This window comes from Zalophus californianus, chromosome 7 (genome assembly GCF_009762305.2).
Source record: "Zalophus californianus isolate mZalCal1 chromosome 7, mZalCal1.pri.v2, whole genome shotgun sequence".
In the NCBI taxonomy this organism is placed as follows: domain Eukaryota; kingdom Metazoa; phylum Chordata; class Mammalia; order Carnivora; family Otariidae; genus Zalophus; species Zalophus californianus.
This window is the reverse complement of record NC_045601.1, coordinates 118,610,618-118,628,174: the sequence shown is the minus strand read 5'-3', so window position 1 is coordinate 118,628,174 and position 17,557 is coordinate 118,610,618. Positions and strand designations below refer to the sequence as shown.

Here is a 17,557-nt window from a genome sequence, read left to right as displayed (position 1 = left end):
GCTCTCTCTCACAGCGAGAGAGGGAACACAAGCAGGGGGAGCTGGAGAGGGAGAAGTAGTCTTCCCGCTGGGCAGGGAGCCCGATGCGGGGCTCGATCCCAGGACCCTGGGATCATGACCTGAGCCGAAGGCAGCCGCTTAGCGACTGAGCCACCCAGGCACCCCTTAATGGAATTTTTCTGGGCACGGTCCTCTCCTTTAGAGTGTTTTTCCAACATTATCCAAGATTACATGGCTGTCAGTCTCAGGATTATTTTTTACTTCAGTCATAGGGTAGTTTTAATGTTTATGTTGATTCACAGTAGGGAAAAAAATGGAACAATGAGAAAAACTCCTGTGTTTGGAATTTACCAACTCATGGGCAGTGGCCAACAGCCAGGCCACATGGTCAGGCAGCAGGACAACGGAAACAAGGTCTATTAAAGGGATAACCACATGGGGGCTGGACCCTCGAACACTACAGGAATTTGAGGGGTGCATTAAAGGAGGACATGTTGATGCTCATCACAAGAACCACCTTCTGAGTTTGGAAGTCGATTGAAATGGATGAGTGGGTATCCTGGTGTCGTCCTCTCTCGAGGTAACCACGTAGGTCAGTGAAATAAGGGGACAGTGGGGGCTGTGGCAATGCAGAGAAGGCCTGGAACTCTAGAGTCCACTTGCATCCTCTGTGGCCCAAAATACCAAAAAGAACTGTTCTGGCTGCCAACCAAACTCTACAGAGAGCTAGGAGGCCGGTCCCCTGTAGGAAAGCCTTGACCGTAGCTGGCAAGTCAGAGTGGAACCGGTAACCCCGAGGGGCTACAAATGGGCCTTGACAGGAACTCGTATTCTGGATTGGGTTTTGCTCACCCAGTGGTAGATGCAATTGGTCAGAGTGCTATTAAAAAAAAAAAAGAAAGAAAGAAAAGAAAAAATGAAAAAGAAAACACAACACAGCTAGACTTCACTTAAAAATTAAAAAAAATAAAACACGCAGAGAGGACTGTTCTGTGTGGACAGCTCAGTGAAATTTTACATGTGCACACCTCCATGTACCACCCCCCAGAGCAAGATGCTGAGCACGCTGAGCTTCGCAGAGATTCCCAGTCAATACGTCACCACAAAAGGTAACCACTCTCTGACTTCTGACATTATAAATTAGTCCTGATCTTCAACTTCACATACAAAGAGTCATACTCTTGCGTGTGTGGCTTCTTTCACTCGATGCCCTGTCCGTGAGATTCACCCACGCTGTAGGGCGTAGCCACAGGCCAGCCTTTTTCGGGGCTGCATGGTATGCCGTTGTATGGATGTGCTACAATTTATGTATCTGTTTTCCTGTCATATGCATTTAAGTCGTTTCCCATTTGGGGCAATCATACATAGTGCTCCTGAGAACATTCTCATACATGCCTGTTGGTGCACATGTGAAAAAAAAAAGATACTGCACGAGTTTGGAATGCTCGGTGACATTTCCTCACACCAAAAAAAAAAGTGACAAACCATAATGTCCCACAAAGGGCATAGAGACAGGTTGACAGAGTAACAGCTTCATGGACAATGGGAACAGGCAACGGACACCCTGTGAAAACAGGGTGTTGGGGCCATGCAGGCATGAAGTGCTGGTTTCCACACCTTCACAAGCGTGTGCTCCCACCCAGCGTGAGAGGGGCTACAGGACGGTCCCCACTACACACTTTTTCCTGGGGGATCTGAGGAGGAGGGGTAGGGGACGGGTGCCAGTGTGACTCTACAGTCCTTCCCAAGGGAGAGGACATCAATCTGTACGACCGTGCTTCACCTCCACACTCGCTCATCCTACCCGATGCTGAGTCTCAGGGCAGGGATGCAAGCGCGCGTGCCAGAAACGGACGCGTTCCGAAGCAAGACACTGGAACTACTTCGTTAAACCCTGACGTGGAAATCCGAAGGGCCTGAGAGGGGAGGGCTGTGCCTTCACTCCATCCAGCAAAGTTGGGGCTGACGGTGAGCACTGCTACGCCACCTGGTGGCCCCTTACCCGCCAGTTCTGTCCCGGTGTGACCCTCCCCACTGTGACCGAGAGTGGACTGGGCTGGGGGGGGGGGGTGCTTCCCAGACTAGTGTTGCTGCCCGCAGTGTAGAGCAGCACAGCAGCCACACATAATGTCTCTTCAAAGGCAGAGAGTTGGGCATAAATGCAGAGAAGTAGAAATAGTAGCTGAGGGGAAAAGAATGGATAAATTCTCTATGTAATGAGGGAAATCCAATATTACATTAACCCCTCCGAAGAAGTGTGAGCAGGAGATGACACTGTCTCTTAGCTCAATTCTCCCAGATGCCTGAGAGAGAATGCCGTACGCTGTGAGAAAATTCCTGCTTCTGGAACATGACAACACTGAATGGACCCAGCCGACAAGAGTGAACCTGGGAGACCCTGTCCTCCAGCAGGATGGTGCGTAAATTGTCAGTGGGACGCGGCTACCATGGCAGCATCTCTGCAGTTCCGGTCCTATCGCTACAAAGGATCTGTGGTCAAAGACCATGGCGTGGCCTGTGGGATAATAAAAATATTTGGTCTTTGTTGTTGAATCAGAGAGCTGTACTTCTGAAACAAGTGATGCAACATATGTTAGGAAAAAAGAAAAAGAAGAAGATAGCAGGAGGGGAAGAATGAAGGGGAGTAAGTCGGAGGGGGAGACGAACCATGAGAGACGATGGACTCTGAAAAACAAACTGAGGGTTCTAGAGGGGAGGAGGGTGGGGTATGGATTAGCCTGGTGATGGGTATTAAAGAGGGCACATTCTGCGTGGAGCACTGGGTGTTATGCACAAACAATGAATCATGGAACACTACATCAAGAACTAATGATGTAATGTATGGTGATTAACATAACAATAAAAATTAAAAAAATAAAAGTCAAAAAAAACTATTTGGTCTTTGTGCCCGGTTCCTGGCACCGAGCTCCCCAAGCCCTTGGGATCTCCTGAGTGATAGGAGCTTCTTAGTATGCTAATGAGATGACTTGGCTGAGGGTCCTAGATAGCTTCAGGTTGGGGACTGGTGACCAGGAGGACCAAGCCATGTTAGAGAGCGAGAGCCATCAGCCTCGATCCCCGACCTCCGGGGAGAGGTGCTGGTGGCTGACCTCCATCCCTGACAGCCAGTGACTGAAGCAAGCATGCCTATGTCATGAAGCTTCTATGATGTCTTCTCAACAATGGGGTTCACAGAGCTTCTGAAATGGCAAACACGTCCACGTGCTCTGAGGGTGGTACATTCCAAGTCCACAGTGACAGAGGCTCCTGCACAGGGACCTGCACGCTCCCACACTCCTGCGCCTCTTCATCCGGCTGCTCGTGTGGATCCTTATAATAAACCATCACGGTCAGCATGGAATTCTCCCGAGGTCTAGGAGTCGTGCTAGCAAATGACTGAACGTCCAGGGTACCCCCAACACTGTAGCCAACATGAACAACAGTGCAGGGGACATGGGAACCTGAGAGTGGAGACTTGCCCGGGAGCTGAGGGCAACCTTGCAGGATGAGTCCTTCCACCTGTGCGTCGCATGCTCACTCCAGGTGGACAGCGTCAGACGCGAAATGAATGAATTGGAGGACACCCAGGTGGTGACAGGGAATCAGACAGCTGGTCAGGTGGGGGAAGAAACCCTCCCCGCTCCACAAAGAGAAATTCAGAGTAAAAGCAAGCAAGTTAACCCTGTACCTCATCTCGTCCAGGAGTAAAGGATAAGCAGAGCGGAAGCATGGCTATCACGTCTGTCTGTCTGCGACCAGCTGTTCACGGTCCTGTTACAAAAGGAGACAGCGGGCCCAGAATGGAGTCACTGATGCTACGCACCACGGAGAACGTCACACTTAACCTACTGCAGCTTCAGCTTCTCTCAGAAATGCGACCTGCAATCGGCCACCGGCATGTCCTGCTCAGCGCTGAAGGGACACCCCCGGGAGACCGCCTCCCTTCCCCTTAAGCAGGGCCCCCTGGCTCACAACAAGGCCTGGTTTACTCATCGTCTCCTGTTTTCCCCTCCCCTCTGCCTTGACAATCCTTTCCTTTCTGCTACTGGAAGAGGCTCCTTGCTATGTGCTAGCTGGGGGCTGCCCTAGCCAGGAACTGCAGAGGAAACCCACCTTCCATGTTCCCGGTTGGCCTGTTGTGCGTGAACAGTCCCGACTTTGTGGGACACTCCAGCTACTAGGCCGGTGCTCTGGGCTCCTTCACTGTTGGTTTTTCATGCGTGCCACGGTCACGTAAAAGCTGACAGATGCTAGAGACTCTCTCCCCAGAGGAGCCCCTGCACAGCGAGACAGAAAGATTCACCCACACGTGGGCGCGCACACAGACCCGCTCACGACTTACAGACCCGGGCGTTCTCGTCCTTGCCAGAGCGACGGCTGGGCACACACGCCCTGAGTCATTGGGCCACCAGCCCACCTGGCCAAACTGCAGTGGACAACAGCTGGGTCTCACCAGGTGGCATCCGGGGAACGAGAGGAGAATTCCCATTTATTAGCCCGGTGGTCCTTGGGCCGAGCCTGAGCGCCTACAAAGCGCCAGATCGAGCGGCAGCCTCACATCTGTGCTCCAGGACCGGCGATGAGTTGCTCTTTCTCCCTCCCCCGCCCCCAGCACCGGAGCGGCCTTCCCACAGGAGAACTGCCCGGTCAGGGCCTTCGGAGGAGCCCGCCTCCCTCCTCCCTCCGCAGAAGAGGAGGACCTGTTTTCCCCACAGCCTTCCAATGCGACCCGGCCCGAGGCTCCGCCAGACAGGGGGCCACACGCGGGACCGACTCACGACCCGCTGACAGAGGCTGCCACTGCACACGAGGCGTGTGACAGGTGACGTGAGTGGCAGTGCAACCCCAGGCCCACGGACGGCTGCGGCGGCCAGTGTCCCGCCTCGGCGGACTGCCGCGCGCGCGGGGACATCTGTGCCCGCGGCAGGGCCGGGCTTGCGGTGGCAGACGCAGCCTGTCGCCCGACGGCGGCTCCGGCTCCGGGCCGCGCGGCTAACCTGTTTCGTGCTGGTCCCCCAGCTACACGGCACCTACGCAGAAGATGCCCGCGTGGACGCGTGTGTGTGCGCGCTACCTGTCGTCTCAGGTCGAGCGGCGCGGGACCGCAGCCTCAGCTCAGAGGAAGGGCTGCAGGGAGCAAGCGTCCTGACTTGTGCGCCGTCCCAACTGCGCCCCGCTCCCTGACGCTCCCCGACACACCTGCGATGAAACAAGGACGTGCATCTCCCACATCACACCGCACACGACAGCAAACGCCCTCCCTCCTCTTTACGGGGCGGGGAAGAGACGTAAATGAGGTTTAAATGTCCCTCCCGCCCTGGCCTGCTCTCCCCACGACCTCAGCCGCTCCCCATCCGACTGAGCACCAGGCCCACTCGGGGGGCCTCTCCCCAGACCCACAGGCTCCGAGGATTAGGCACAAGGTCAAGGAATCCCCTATTTAACAAGCCCCACAAGCAAGGCTGAGGCACAGCCACGGGGGAACCCTAATCTTCGTTCCTGCTGCTCAAAGTGTGCTGGGAAGACCAGCAGAAACTTCAAGGTCTTCCCGAGACGCGAAGCGCACATGTCCCGTCTGTGGCGCACGACCTGCGGGAGTGGGAGTCACGGAGCGACCAGTGTGGAGCACCTCCCCAGTCCAGAGGCACTACCTTTACTCTGCGGCCGCCCCTCCTCCCTCCGCAGCGCCCCGCCTTCCCTCCCTCCCTCCCTGCTCTCACAGCACCTCCCCTGCACACCAAGTGCATTCCCATTGTCAACAAACAGCCATCCTCCTCACAGGTGCTCTTTCCCAACCTAAGAGAAGAGAAATCGAAGGAGACTCTGCTGCGTCAGCAACTCCTTGACTTGGGGCTGGAGCCCGCACAGGGTCAGTAGGGCAGAGCCCGGGCTGGGACATAACAGCAACTAATTGAAAATGCGAGGTCCAGCATGCCCCCTGTCTGCTAATCCAGAATCTGTTTGTCTGAGAAGACTGGGCAAAACATGGAAAGAACAGCCGAGCCACAGAAGGAAGGCAAGTCCTGAATGAGTGTGAAAATAACCTCTGGATGCTACAGATTCCCCGCACGGGGGCTGCACTGGGCCTTGGGGAGACAGCGCTGGGCCAACCACCTCCTGCCGCTGTCAGACAGGAGACACCCGAAGCTCAATGAGACCAGACTCCTACACGAACATGAAAATAGGCCTAATCCTCTACAGAAACAAAGGAACAACAAAGAAACACCCAAAGATGGGCCGAGGGCCCAACCCAGGCCTGAGCCGAGGCTGACCCGGCCACGCAACGTTGCTGCCCACGGTCAGTCCTGCAGGCAGGACAAGGTCTGGGCGATGTCCGAGTGTCTGTCATCCCAGGTCCCGGAAGGACAGGTCCTCCTGGAGGGACAAGGACAAAGGAGCAGAGAGACTCCGCACCTGAGCAGGGACCTTGTCACACCCACGTTGAACTGAGCACCAACTGCGCACGAGGCTCCTCCACACGAGGCTCCTCGCAGCCTTTGCCTGTCCCCACCCAGGGCAGACCCAGCACCCCAAACGTGCAGATTCTGGAAGCTGCTCAGTGCTTCCATTTATTTCTTCTCTCAAACGTTAGGAAGCCTCTCCTTTCACTAACTGATCCACTCCTCGTGACAAGAAATGGAAAAAAACCCAATTCGCCTCCAGAGTCCTATCTTCAACAAGGAAGTAAGAAGCTGTAGCTCAGTGTAACAGGAAGTAAAGACAGGGAAGGAGATGGCCCACTCGCCCTCGGCTGGAACACGAAAGCGGATGAGGAAAGAGAACACAGGTCGGTCGTGGCGGGCAGAGGGGCGCAGTCGTGTGCGGAGGGGGGCAGTCTCCCCACCTCCTCACATTACGTTAACAGGAACACGGACACATTCAGACGCCCTTTGCAGAAAGAGAAATCGGGGGTGTTGATGTCACAAGGTGGGAAAGTGAACGCATCTTGCGTCGCTTGTCCCCCACAAGGCTGCTGGCTCACACGGTGAAAGAAAAGAACCGTGAACAGATTCAGGTCAGTCATATACAGGTGGACTTTCTCAACAGCCCACCACATGCTCAGAGCATCCTCCTCAAAGAAGCCCCGCTACCCAGCCATGGCCCCTTCCCCCTCCCCTCCTCCCGTCACGCCCTCTAGGGTCTCACCTATAGGAGCAGAGAGAGCCCTGGGGACTGTCACTGCCTGGGGCAGGACAGACAGACTGTGGTCAGACTCACAGGAGATGAAACCAAAGGAGGAGCTGTGGGGTGGGTGAGCTCCCGAGGGGTCCCGTCTACACCGTCTCAGGGTCTCAGGGATCACCCCCTCCATACTCACGGGCACCCTCAGCTCAACTCCTTCCTCTTCCACCTGGGAAAGAAAACATCCCATGAGATGCCATGGAGGAGGCAGGGCCCGAGATCCTAGACGATACGGATAGCCTGGACCACAGGGAAGTTTCCTGAACTGTCACTGCAGGCCTAAGGCAGGATCAGGGACAGGAAGAGAAGAGATGGCAGGGCGAGACCAACCGTCCTGGTGGAGTCTGTCCTCAGCAAGGACCTCGCCCTCTGACCTGTGACTGCTGGGAATCGGGTCCATCACCACATTCACTGGGGTGATTAATCTGTCCTTCACTCTCACCTGTGCTTTACTACAGTGACTGTAGCCACGAGCCGCACGTGCGCGAGCACATGTGTGGGGACAGCTCTGCCCACAAACAAGCAGGACACACTTCCACCTGGGCTTGAAACACTGCAGAAGGACAAGAAAACGCGGAGCACCCCCTTTCCCCACCTGAGCTCTCCTTCCTCCACGTGACAGCTCCAACCACCCTAGCGCCGGTGACCACAACGACAGCCAGACCAGCCACGATGCCCACGACAGGAATTGGGGGCCGAGGAGGGGACTCTGGGAAGAGAGGGTAAGGAGAGGGCCCTGTCCCTGCTCTCAGCCTTGACCCTACTAACATTCTCCACACTGGCTCCTCCAGGAGCCTCCAAGCCCGTTTCCCTCCTTACGCCCTCTCAAGGTGAGGGGCTCGGACAGCCCCTCCTGCTGCACATGGCACGTGTATCTCTGCTCCCGTCCAGGAGGCACCACCACGGCCGCCCACTTCTGGAAGGTCCCGTCTCCTGCAGGCCGGGTCTCCACAAGCTCTGTGTCCTGGGTCAGGTCCTCCCCATCCCGCTGCCAGGTCAGGGTGATCTCCGCAGGGTAAAAGTCCAGGGCCCAGCACCTCAGGGTGACCTCAGGTTCAGTGATGGGATGGTGGGAGACATGTGTCTTCAGGGGATCTGAAGAGAAGGGTCAGAACATTCAGGAACTTAGGGAGGAGTTAAGATGGCGGAGGAATAGGAGACTCAGATCATCTGGTCCCTGGAATCAGTTAGACGGTTATCAAATAATCCTGACAGCCAATAAATCAATGGGAGATCTGACACAAGAAAGCCTGCAAGTCTACAAGCAGAAAAGCGACCACAGTTTGGGCGATAGGGGGTGCGGAGACGTGAATCCGGGGTGACTATCGGAGGCTATGGCAGAGCGGAGACTGCTTGCTTAAGGAGGCCACCGGACAGTGTTCTAAGCAGCAGAGCGCAAAATCAGAACTTCTAGAAGTCGGCTCCAGTGAGGGATGTCCCGGCTCAGAGGCGCTCAGGTGGCGGAGTGGGGGCGGAATCCAGGTGGGACAGTGTGGTCTCCGAATCCTGGGCTCGCAGGAAGAACAAGTGTGCCTAGAGCGGCGGAGCTCCCAGGCGTCGGAGCGGGGAGCCGGCTGCAGTCAGCGGGTCTAGGCGCCGGCTTTCTGCTGGGTGTTGGTCGGTGTTGCCGTAACCTGGGAACCGCTGCACAGTCGGCAAACCACTCTCCAAGTAGGGGCCCAGGAAGCGGGAGAAGCACAGGAGACCCCCCCCACCCCCAGGAGGAACCGCAGGGGGTCACGGTGCGGGAGTCCGTCCAGTTTGGAGTTTTGAAACTCGGTCACATGCCTGACATAAAGTCGCTTGGTCACAGGCTGGGTGAACACAGAGTTCCGAGGGAAGGCAGGGAGACCACAGTGATTGACTGCTTCTCGGTGCGGGCTCACTGAAGGGGGGGCGGGGGGTGAATTTTCAGCTCGGGGCTAGAGAGCAGGGCGCAGCCATATTGATCCTGGGCATCAGAGCTGGAAGCCTTCGGGGAGCGAAGCAGCGCCACCCGGTGGCGTACAGAGCTGCTTACACTGCGCCCGGCCTCTGCCAGGGAGGAGCAATTCCACCAGGGCAAAGCCCCCTGACAATCCGCGCAACACGCCCCTCCCCCAGAAGACCGGCAGGGACAACTGATCATAGGGGCTGCAAAGCTTCAGCTCTTGGGGAAGCCAGTATATAGCATCATGGGTTTTTTTTATTCTCTGGTCCTTCAGTATTATTTTTTGTTATTTTCTTATTTTTTAATTCTTTTTTAATTTTATGTATACATTATATATTTTTAAAATTTTTGTATCCTTCCATTGAATTTTATTTTATTTTCATCTATATATGTTTGTCTTTCTTATTCTGGGATCTAGTTTCTTTTAATAAGCAGACCAAAACACACCAAGGATCTAGTTTTTTGTTTGTTTGTTTTGTTTGTTTTTTTTTTTCCTGTTGTCATTCATTGTTATTGTTGTTTTTTCTCTCATTCTTCTGTTCTTTTCTGGACAAAATGATGAGATGGATAAATTCACCCCAAAAGAAGGAACAGGAGGCAGTACTCACTGACAGGTATTTAATCAATATGGATATAAGTAAGATGTTTGAACTAGAATTTAAAACGATTATAAAGATACTAGCTGGGCTTGAAAAAGCATAGAAGACACTGAGAATCCCTTACTGTAGAAATAAAAGAACTAAAATCTAGTCAGGCATTAAAAATGCTATTACTGAGATGAAGTCTCACATGGAAGCCCTAAAAATGAGAATGAACAAGACAGAAGAGTGAGTGAGTCATATAGAAGACAAAATGATAGAGAGTAAGGAAGCTGAAAATAAGAGAGAAAAGAAATAATTAGACCATGAAGGGAGACTTAGAGAACACAGCAATTCCATAAAGTGAAATAATATCCATATTATAAGAGTCCCAGAAGGTGAGGAGTGGAAGAAAGGAGCAGAAGGTTTATTTGAACAAATTATAGCTGAGAATTTCCCTAATCTGGGGAATTTCAAGTCCAGGAGGCACAGAGAACCCCCCTCAAAATCAATAAAAATAGGTCAACACCTTGACATATAATAGGGAAGCTTGCAAATTTCAAAGATAAAATCCTGAAAGCACCTCAGGACAAGAGGTCCTTAACCTACAAAGTTAGACATATAAGGCTGGCAGCAGACCTGTACACAGAGACCTGGCAGGTCAGAAAGGACTTCATGATATATCCAAGGTGCTAAATGGAGAAAATATGCAGCCAAGAATACTTTCTCCAGCAAGGCTGTCACGCAGAACAGAAGGAGAGATAAAGAGTGTCCAGGAAAAACAAAAACTAGAGGAATTTGTGAACACCAAACCAACCCTGCCAGAAATATTAAAGGGGGTCCTTTGAGCAAAGAGAGAACCCAAAAGTAACAAAGACAATCTACAGGAACGGCGACTTTACAGGTAATACAATGGCACTTAATTCGTTATCTTTCACTAATTACTCTGAATGTAAATGGACTAAATGCTCCAATCAAAAGACATAGGGTATCAGAATGGATAAAATAACAAGACCTATGGATATACTGCTTACAAGAGACTCATTTTAGACCCAAAAGACACCTCCAGATTGAAAGGGAGGGGCTGGAGAACCATTTATCATGCCAATAGACATCAAAAGAATGCTGGAGTAGCCATCCTTATATCAAGCAAACCAGGTTTTAAACCAAAAATTAATGGAGAGATGAAGAAGGACACTATATCATAATAAAAGTGTCTATCCAACAAGAAGATCTAACAATTGTAAATATTTATGCCCCTAACTTGGGAGCAGCCAAATGTATAAACCAATTAATAATAAAATTAAAGAAACTCATTGATAATAATGCAATAATACTAGGGGACTTTAACACCCCACTCACAGCAATGGACAGCTCATCTAGGCAGAAAATCAACAAGGAAACAAGGGCTTTGGATGACACACTGCACCAGCTGGACATCACAGATATATTCTATATATATCCTATATATATTCACAGATATATATAACCAGACAAAGACCCCATTTTAAAGGAGAATTATAGACCAATATCCCTGATGAACATGGATGCAAAAATTCTCACCAAGATACTAGCTAACAGGATCCAACTGTACATTAAAAGGATTTATTCCTGGACTGCAGGGGTGGCTCAACATCCGCAAATCAATCAGTGTGAGACACATTAATAAAGGACAAGAACCATACGATCCTCTCAATAGATGCAGAAAAAGCATTTGACAAAATACGGTGTTCTTTCTTGATAAAAACTCTCTGCCATGTAGGGATCGAGGGAACATACCTCAATATCATAAAAGTCATATATGAAAAACCCACATTGAATATCATCCTCAACAGGGAAAAACCGAGAGGGTTTCCCTAAGGTCAGGAACACGGCAGGTATGTCCACTTTCACCACTGTTGTCCGACATAGTACTATAAGTCCTAGCCTCAGCAATCAGACAACAAAAAGAAATAAAAGGCATCCAAATCAGCAAAAAAGTCGAACTCTCACTCCTTGCAGATGACATGATACTCTATGTAGAAAACCCAAAAGACTTCACCAAAAAGTTGCTAGGTTATTTCGATACAGGAATTCAGAAAAGTGGCAGGATATAAAATCAATGCACAGAAGTCAGTTACATTTCTTACACTAACAATGAGGCAGAAGAAAGAGAAATCAAGGAATTGATCCCATTTACAATTGCACCAAAACCCCTGCAATACCTAGGAATAAACCTAACCAAAGAGGCAAAGGATCTGTACTCTGAAAACTATAGAATGTTTATGAAAGAAATTGAGGAAGACAAAAAGAAATGGAAAAACGTTCCAGGGGCACCTGGGTGGCTCAGTCATTAAGCGTCTGCCTTCGGCTCAGGTCATGATCCCGGGGTCCTGGGATCGAGCCTCGCATCAGGCTCCCTGCTCAGCCGGAAGCCTGCTTCTCCCTTGCCCAATCCCCCTGCTTGTGTTCCCTCTTTCACTGTCTCTCTCTCCATCAAATAAATAAAGAAATTAAAAAAAAAAAGGTCCATGCTCATGAATTGGAAAAACAAATGTTAAAATGTCTATGCTACCTAGAGCAATCTACATATTCAAAGCAATCCCTATCAAAATACCATCCATTTTTCACAGAAATGGAACAAATACTCCTAAAATTTGTATGGAACCAGAAAAGACACCAAATAGCCAAAAGAATGTTGAAAAAGAAAACCAAAACTGGTGGCATCACAATTCCAGACTTCAAGCTCTATTACAAAGCTGTAATCATCGAGACAGTATGGTACTAGCTTAAAAACAGACATATAGATCAATGGAACAGAATTGAGAACGCAGAAATGGACCCTCAACAATATATTCAACTAATATTCAACAAAGCAGTAAATAATATCCATCATGGAAAAAGGACAGTCTCTTCAACAAATGGTGTTGGGAAAACTGGACAGTCACATGCAGAAGAATGAAACTGAACTACTTTCTTATACCATACACAAAGATAAACTCAAAATGGATGAAAGACCTAAATGTGAGACAGGAATCCATCAAAATCCTTGAGGAGAACACAGGCAGCAACCTCTTCGACCTTGGCCGCAACAACTTCTTATTAGACATGTCTCCAAAGGCAAGGGAAACAAAAGGAAGAATGAACTACTGGGACTTCAAGATAAAAAGCTTTTGCACAGCAAAGGAAACAACTGATAAATTAAAAGGCAACCTACAGAATGGGAGAAGATATTTGCAAAGGTCTTACCAGAAAAAGGGCTAGTATCGAAAATCTATAAAGAACTTATCAACCTCAACACCCAAAAAACAAAAACTCCAGTCAAGAAATGGGCAGAAGACATGAATAGACATTTTTCCAAAGATATCCAGATGGCTAAAAGACACATGAAAAAATGCTCAACATCACTTGGCATCAGGGAAAAACAAATCAAAACCACAATGAGATACCACCTCACACCTGTCAGAATGGCCAAGATTAACTATTCAGGAAACAACAGATGTTGGCGAGGATGTGGAGAAAGGGGAACCCTCTTACACTGTTAGTGGGAATGCAAGCTGGTGCAGCCACTCTGGAAAACAGTACGGAGGTTCCTCAAAAAGGTAGAAATAGAGCTACCCTACAACCCAGCAATTGCACTATTAGGTATTTATCCAAAGGATACCAACGTAGTGATTTGAAGTGGCACATGCACCCCAATATTTATAGCAGCAATGTCCACAACAGCCAAACTATGGAAAGAGCCCAGATGTTCATTAACAGATGAATGGATAAAGAAGATGTGGTATATATATACAATGGAATATTACTCAGTCATCAAAAAGAATGAAATCTTGCCATTTGCAACAACATGGATAGAACTAGAGGGTGGGCGCCTGCGTGGCTCAGTTGGTTAAGCGACTGCCTTCGGCTCGGGTCATGATCCCAGGGTCCCGGGATCGAGTCCCATATCGGGCTCCCTGCTCAGCAGGGAGTCTGCTTCTCCCTCTGACCCTCTTCCCTCTCATGCTCTCTATCTCATTCTCTCTCTCTCTCAAATAAATAAATAAAAAATCTAAAAAAAAAAAATTTTAAAGAACTAGAGGGTATTATGCTAAGTGAAGTCAGTCAGTCAGTGAAAGACAAATACCATATGATTTCACTCATATGTGGGATTTAAGAAACAAAACAGATAAACATAGGGGAAGGAAAGGAAAAATAAAATAAGATGAAATCAGAGAGGGAGGCAAACCATAAGAGACTCTTAAGTCTAGGAAACAAACAGCGTTGCTGGAGGGGAGGTAGGTGGAGGGAAGGGATAATTGGGTGATGGGCATTAAGGAGGGCAGGTGATGTAATGAGCACTGGGTGTTATATGCAATTGATGAACCACTAAATTTTATCTCTGAAACTAATAATACAAAATATGTTAAGTAAACTGAATTTAAATTAAAAAATTTTTTAAAAAGAAAGAAAATTCAGGAACTTAACATCTGTCTTGGTCCCCTGAAGCAGCTCTCATGTGGCCATCTTGAGAATGAACAGGACAACTGGGAAAGAGAGCAATAACCCAGACACCAGCCTGAACACATAATCTCTTCTTGTTGGGAAGAAGTGGATGGAGATTCAGTTTCATTCTTCTCCATCCACTGCGCCCGCGGCTCCATCCTCAGACTCGCCGCGTCGCTGCCGAACCGCGCGAAAAGTTTCTTGTTTGGAAACTTCTAGAATTAGAGTGAGATGGCCCAGTGTAGAGGCACGTTTCTGTGAGGAAAAAAAGGAATTTCTGGTCCTAGCCTGGCTGGAGGCCAAGTGACTCAGAATAGGTAAAGTCAGACCCCAAACACATGGGGTATGGGGCAGAGAACAAAGCCTAAGAAAATCCCCCAAGGTTCCCAAAGGCACTGTGAGTCAAAGGGAAACGCTCATCAGTTATTTCAGAAATGGTCTCCTCCTCCATCCCTGGAGAGACTGTAACCCTCAATCTCCCTAGGAGAGAAAGGCAGACTCTTAGGGCCACTCTGGTACCAGGTCTGAAAACCCAGGCGCAGTTAGTCTCCAGACCCGACCCACGGGAGGGCCATATACTGGTATGGATCCCATTTCTTCCTATCCTCTTAGGAGGCCTCAGCCTGAGGGGAAATCGTGGAAGCCTTGCGGCCCCTGGTACCTCCGCGCTGCAGCGTCTCCTTCCCGTTCTCCAGGTACCTGCCGAGCCACTCCACGCAGGTGCCCTCCAGGTAGTTTCTCCGCTGCTCCGCCTCATCGGCCACCTCCCGCTTGCGCCGGGTGATCTGCGCCGCCGTGTCCGCCGCGGTCCAGGAGCGCAGGTCCTCGTTCAGGGCGAGGTAATCCGCGCCGTCGTAGGCGAACTGCATGTACCCGCGGAGGAGGTTCCCGTCGGGCCCCACTTCGCAGGCAGACGTCCACTGGACGGTGTGAGACCCTGGCCCTGGCCCTGGCCCTGGCCCCGGCCCCGCCCCCGCGGTCAGCCCCGCCCCGCGGCCCGGGTCCCCGCCTCCGAACCCCAGGGCTTAAAGCCAAAACTGAAAGGCGGGTAAAGGCTCTTCCCAGGTGGGGAGACGGGCGGGTCCCGCAGCCCCGTCCGTGGGGACCGGAGCCCGCGTCGCTCACCGGCCTTGCTCTGGTTGTAGTAGCCCCGCAGGGTGTGCAGGCTCACTCGGCAAGTCTGTGCTTGGTTCTTAGCCTTCCTGGTGTTTCGGTCCCAGTACTCCGGCCCCTCCCGCTCCATCCACTGCGCCCGCGGCTCCATCCTCAGACTCGCCGCGTCGCTGCCGAACCGCGCGAACTGCGTGTCGTCCACGTAGCCGACGATGATGAAGCAGGGCTCCCCGCGGCCGGGCCGGGACACGCCGGTGGAGAAATACCTCAGGGAGTGGGAGCCTGCGGGCGCGGAGGGGCTGAGACCCCGCGCTACCTTGCTCCCGGCAAGGGGCCGAGGCGCAGCGGGAGGCGGCCGGGAGGGCAGGGGGAGGGGTACCAAGGGCGGGAGAGCGGGGCGGAGGCGGGGAGGGGCGGGGCCGGGAGCGGGGGCAGCGGAGAGGCTCCTCCCCGGGGGTCCCGCTGGGCGGTCCCCTTGCTCCTGCTGCAGAAGACTTTTCCTCTCGCCCCAGCACTCATCCGCCCAGGTCTTGGTCACGGCCAGGGTCCCCGACAGCGGCAGGACAAGGGTTCGGGGCATCACGACTCGCATCCCTGGGGTCTGGAGGAACTAAGTCCCGGCGGGTCTGTGCCACGGACAGGCCGGGAACCGCGGTGACGCTGATTGGCTTCTCTAGAAACCGGACAATGGGAGTGCGAGCTGGGACTACGTCATGAGTATCCAGACGGGAGGACCTGGCAGGTTGTGAGAGCGAGAAGAGAAACACGCAGAGTAAGGGACTGGGCTTCCCTGCCCCAGACGCTCCAGGCTCTCAGGACTGGGACTTCCAGAGCCAGGCCTTCCAGAGCCCCGGGCTTTACCCTGATTCCTCTCCACCTGCACGGAGCGCTCTTTGTCTCACTGTCTCCCTGAGGCCTGGCCCAGGGTCTTTCTGGAAGAGACACCAGGGAAAGACACCAGGCTGGCATCAGCCCCCTTTTGTCCCTTTCCGTTCCTGGAATCCCTCGACTTGAGCTGAACTCCTATTCCTTACTTCTCCTTCCGACTCTTCTAAAAGAAAACTCACCCCCAAGAAACTGGGTGCCAGAGAGTGAGCTTGCTCTGGGAATGGAGATGAAGGAACGGGAATTTTCTCTTTAAGCCTGGAGTTTCGATCGAAAACCCCAGCTAGAGATTCTCATAGAGATCAATTTCCCAATTTCCTTTTTGTTAATTCACTACAGTGGTAGCACAATCTTGATAATCCCTGAACGTCAGAATCTGATCCCTAATGTGGTTTTGCCCCTTCCTGTAGAAATGTCTAAACAACATTGCAATCAAGACTCACAAAGCTACTAAATTGTACTTTGTCAGACAGCATAACTGTGACTCTAAACTATTGTTTTGTTTTGTTTGGTGTTTGAAGTGAGACGAAACTCACTTCACATTTAATGACACAGGTAGGTTGAAAATAAATGGATGTTTTTATATAGTAGCACAGTTTACATGGAAACCAAAATTAAAAACACAATATTATTTATAGTTGTTAATAAAGAAAATGAAATACAGTGTATATACTTAACAAAACACATAAAGGATCTGAACGCTGAATATTACAAAATGCTAATAAAAGAAATAAAATTAAATAGAGCCATAATATGTTCATGTATAAGAAGATTCAACTTAGGAAAGATGTCACTTCCCTCCAAATTGATCTATAGATTTAATGCAATTCTTGCCAAAATCCCAGTAAGGTTTTTTGTAGACATAGACAAGCTTATTCTAAAATTTATATGGAAAGGCATAGTACCTAGAAGAGCTAACACACTCGAAAAAGAGAGATAAAGTGAGAAGAATCACTCTATTTGATATTAAGGCTTATGATTTAGCTACAGTAATTAAAACATTGTAATGTTGGCAGAGAAATTGACATATAAATCAATGGAACAGAATAGAGAACCCAGGAATAGGCCCACACATATGCTCAGCTGATTTTTGACAAAGGCATAAAGGCAATTCAATGCAAAAGGATAGTCTTTTTCAATAAATGGTGCTAGAGCAGTTGGACACCCACAAAAACACATAAGCAAACAAAGAAACTTGAGGCTAAATCTCTCACTTTATAAAATTAATTTAAAATGTATAATAGAACTTATATATATAACATTTAAAGTATAAAATTGTTAGAAAAGGGGCGCCTGGGTGGCTCAGTTAGTTAAGCGTCTGCCTTCGGCTCAGGTCATGATCTCCGGGTCCTGGAATGGAGCCCCACATCGGGCTCCCTCAGGGAGCCTGCTTTTCTCTCTC

The 17,557-nt window shown here is 50.5% G+C and overlaps 1 protein-coding gene across 1 annotated transcript; it reads right to left on the bottom strand.

The window, feature by feature from the left end:
- Window positions 1-94: 94 nt before the first annotated feature.
- On the bottom strand, window positions 95-16,346 carry LOC113927768 (HLA class I histocompatibility antigen, alpha chain G-like). The gene is made up of 7 exons (XM_027603919.2): window positions 15,283-16,346; window positions 14,819-15,094; window positions 7,625-8,277; window positions 7,147-7,351; window positions 4,114-5,199; window positions 3,689-3,771; window positions 95-880 (listed from the first exon to the last, which is right to left on the bottom strand). Exons 1-3 carry the CDS (start codon window positions 15,860-15,862, stop codon window positions 7,946-7,948), a joined length of 1,188 nt encoding a protein of 395 aa, XP_027459720.2. The 5' UTR covers window positions 15,863-16,346; the 3' UTR covers window positions 95-880; window positions 3,689-3,771; window positions 4,114-5,199; window positions 7,147-7,351; window positions 7,625-7,945.
- Between the last annotated feature and the right edge of the window lie 1,211 nt (window positions 16,347-17,557).

Coding starts and splice junctions, on each gene's coding strand:
- LOC113927768 (XM_027603919.2), bottom strand. CDS start 15,862: ATGCGAGTCGTGATGCCCCGAACCCTTGTCCTGCCGCTGTCGGGGACC. Junction 15,095..15,282: donor CTACAACCAGAGCAAGGCCG/GTGAGCGACGCG, acceptor GGCCAGGGCCAG/GGTCTCACACCGTCCAGTGG. Junction 8,278..14,818: donor GGAGACGCTGCAGCGCGGAG/GTACCAGGGGCC, acceptor CCTTCTCTTCAG/ATCCCCTGAAGACACATGTC.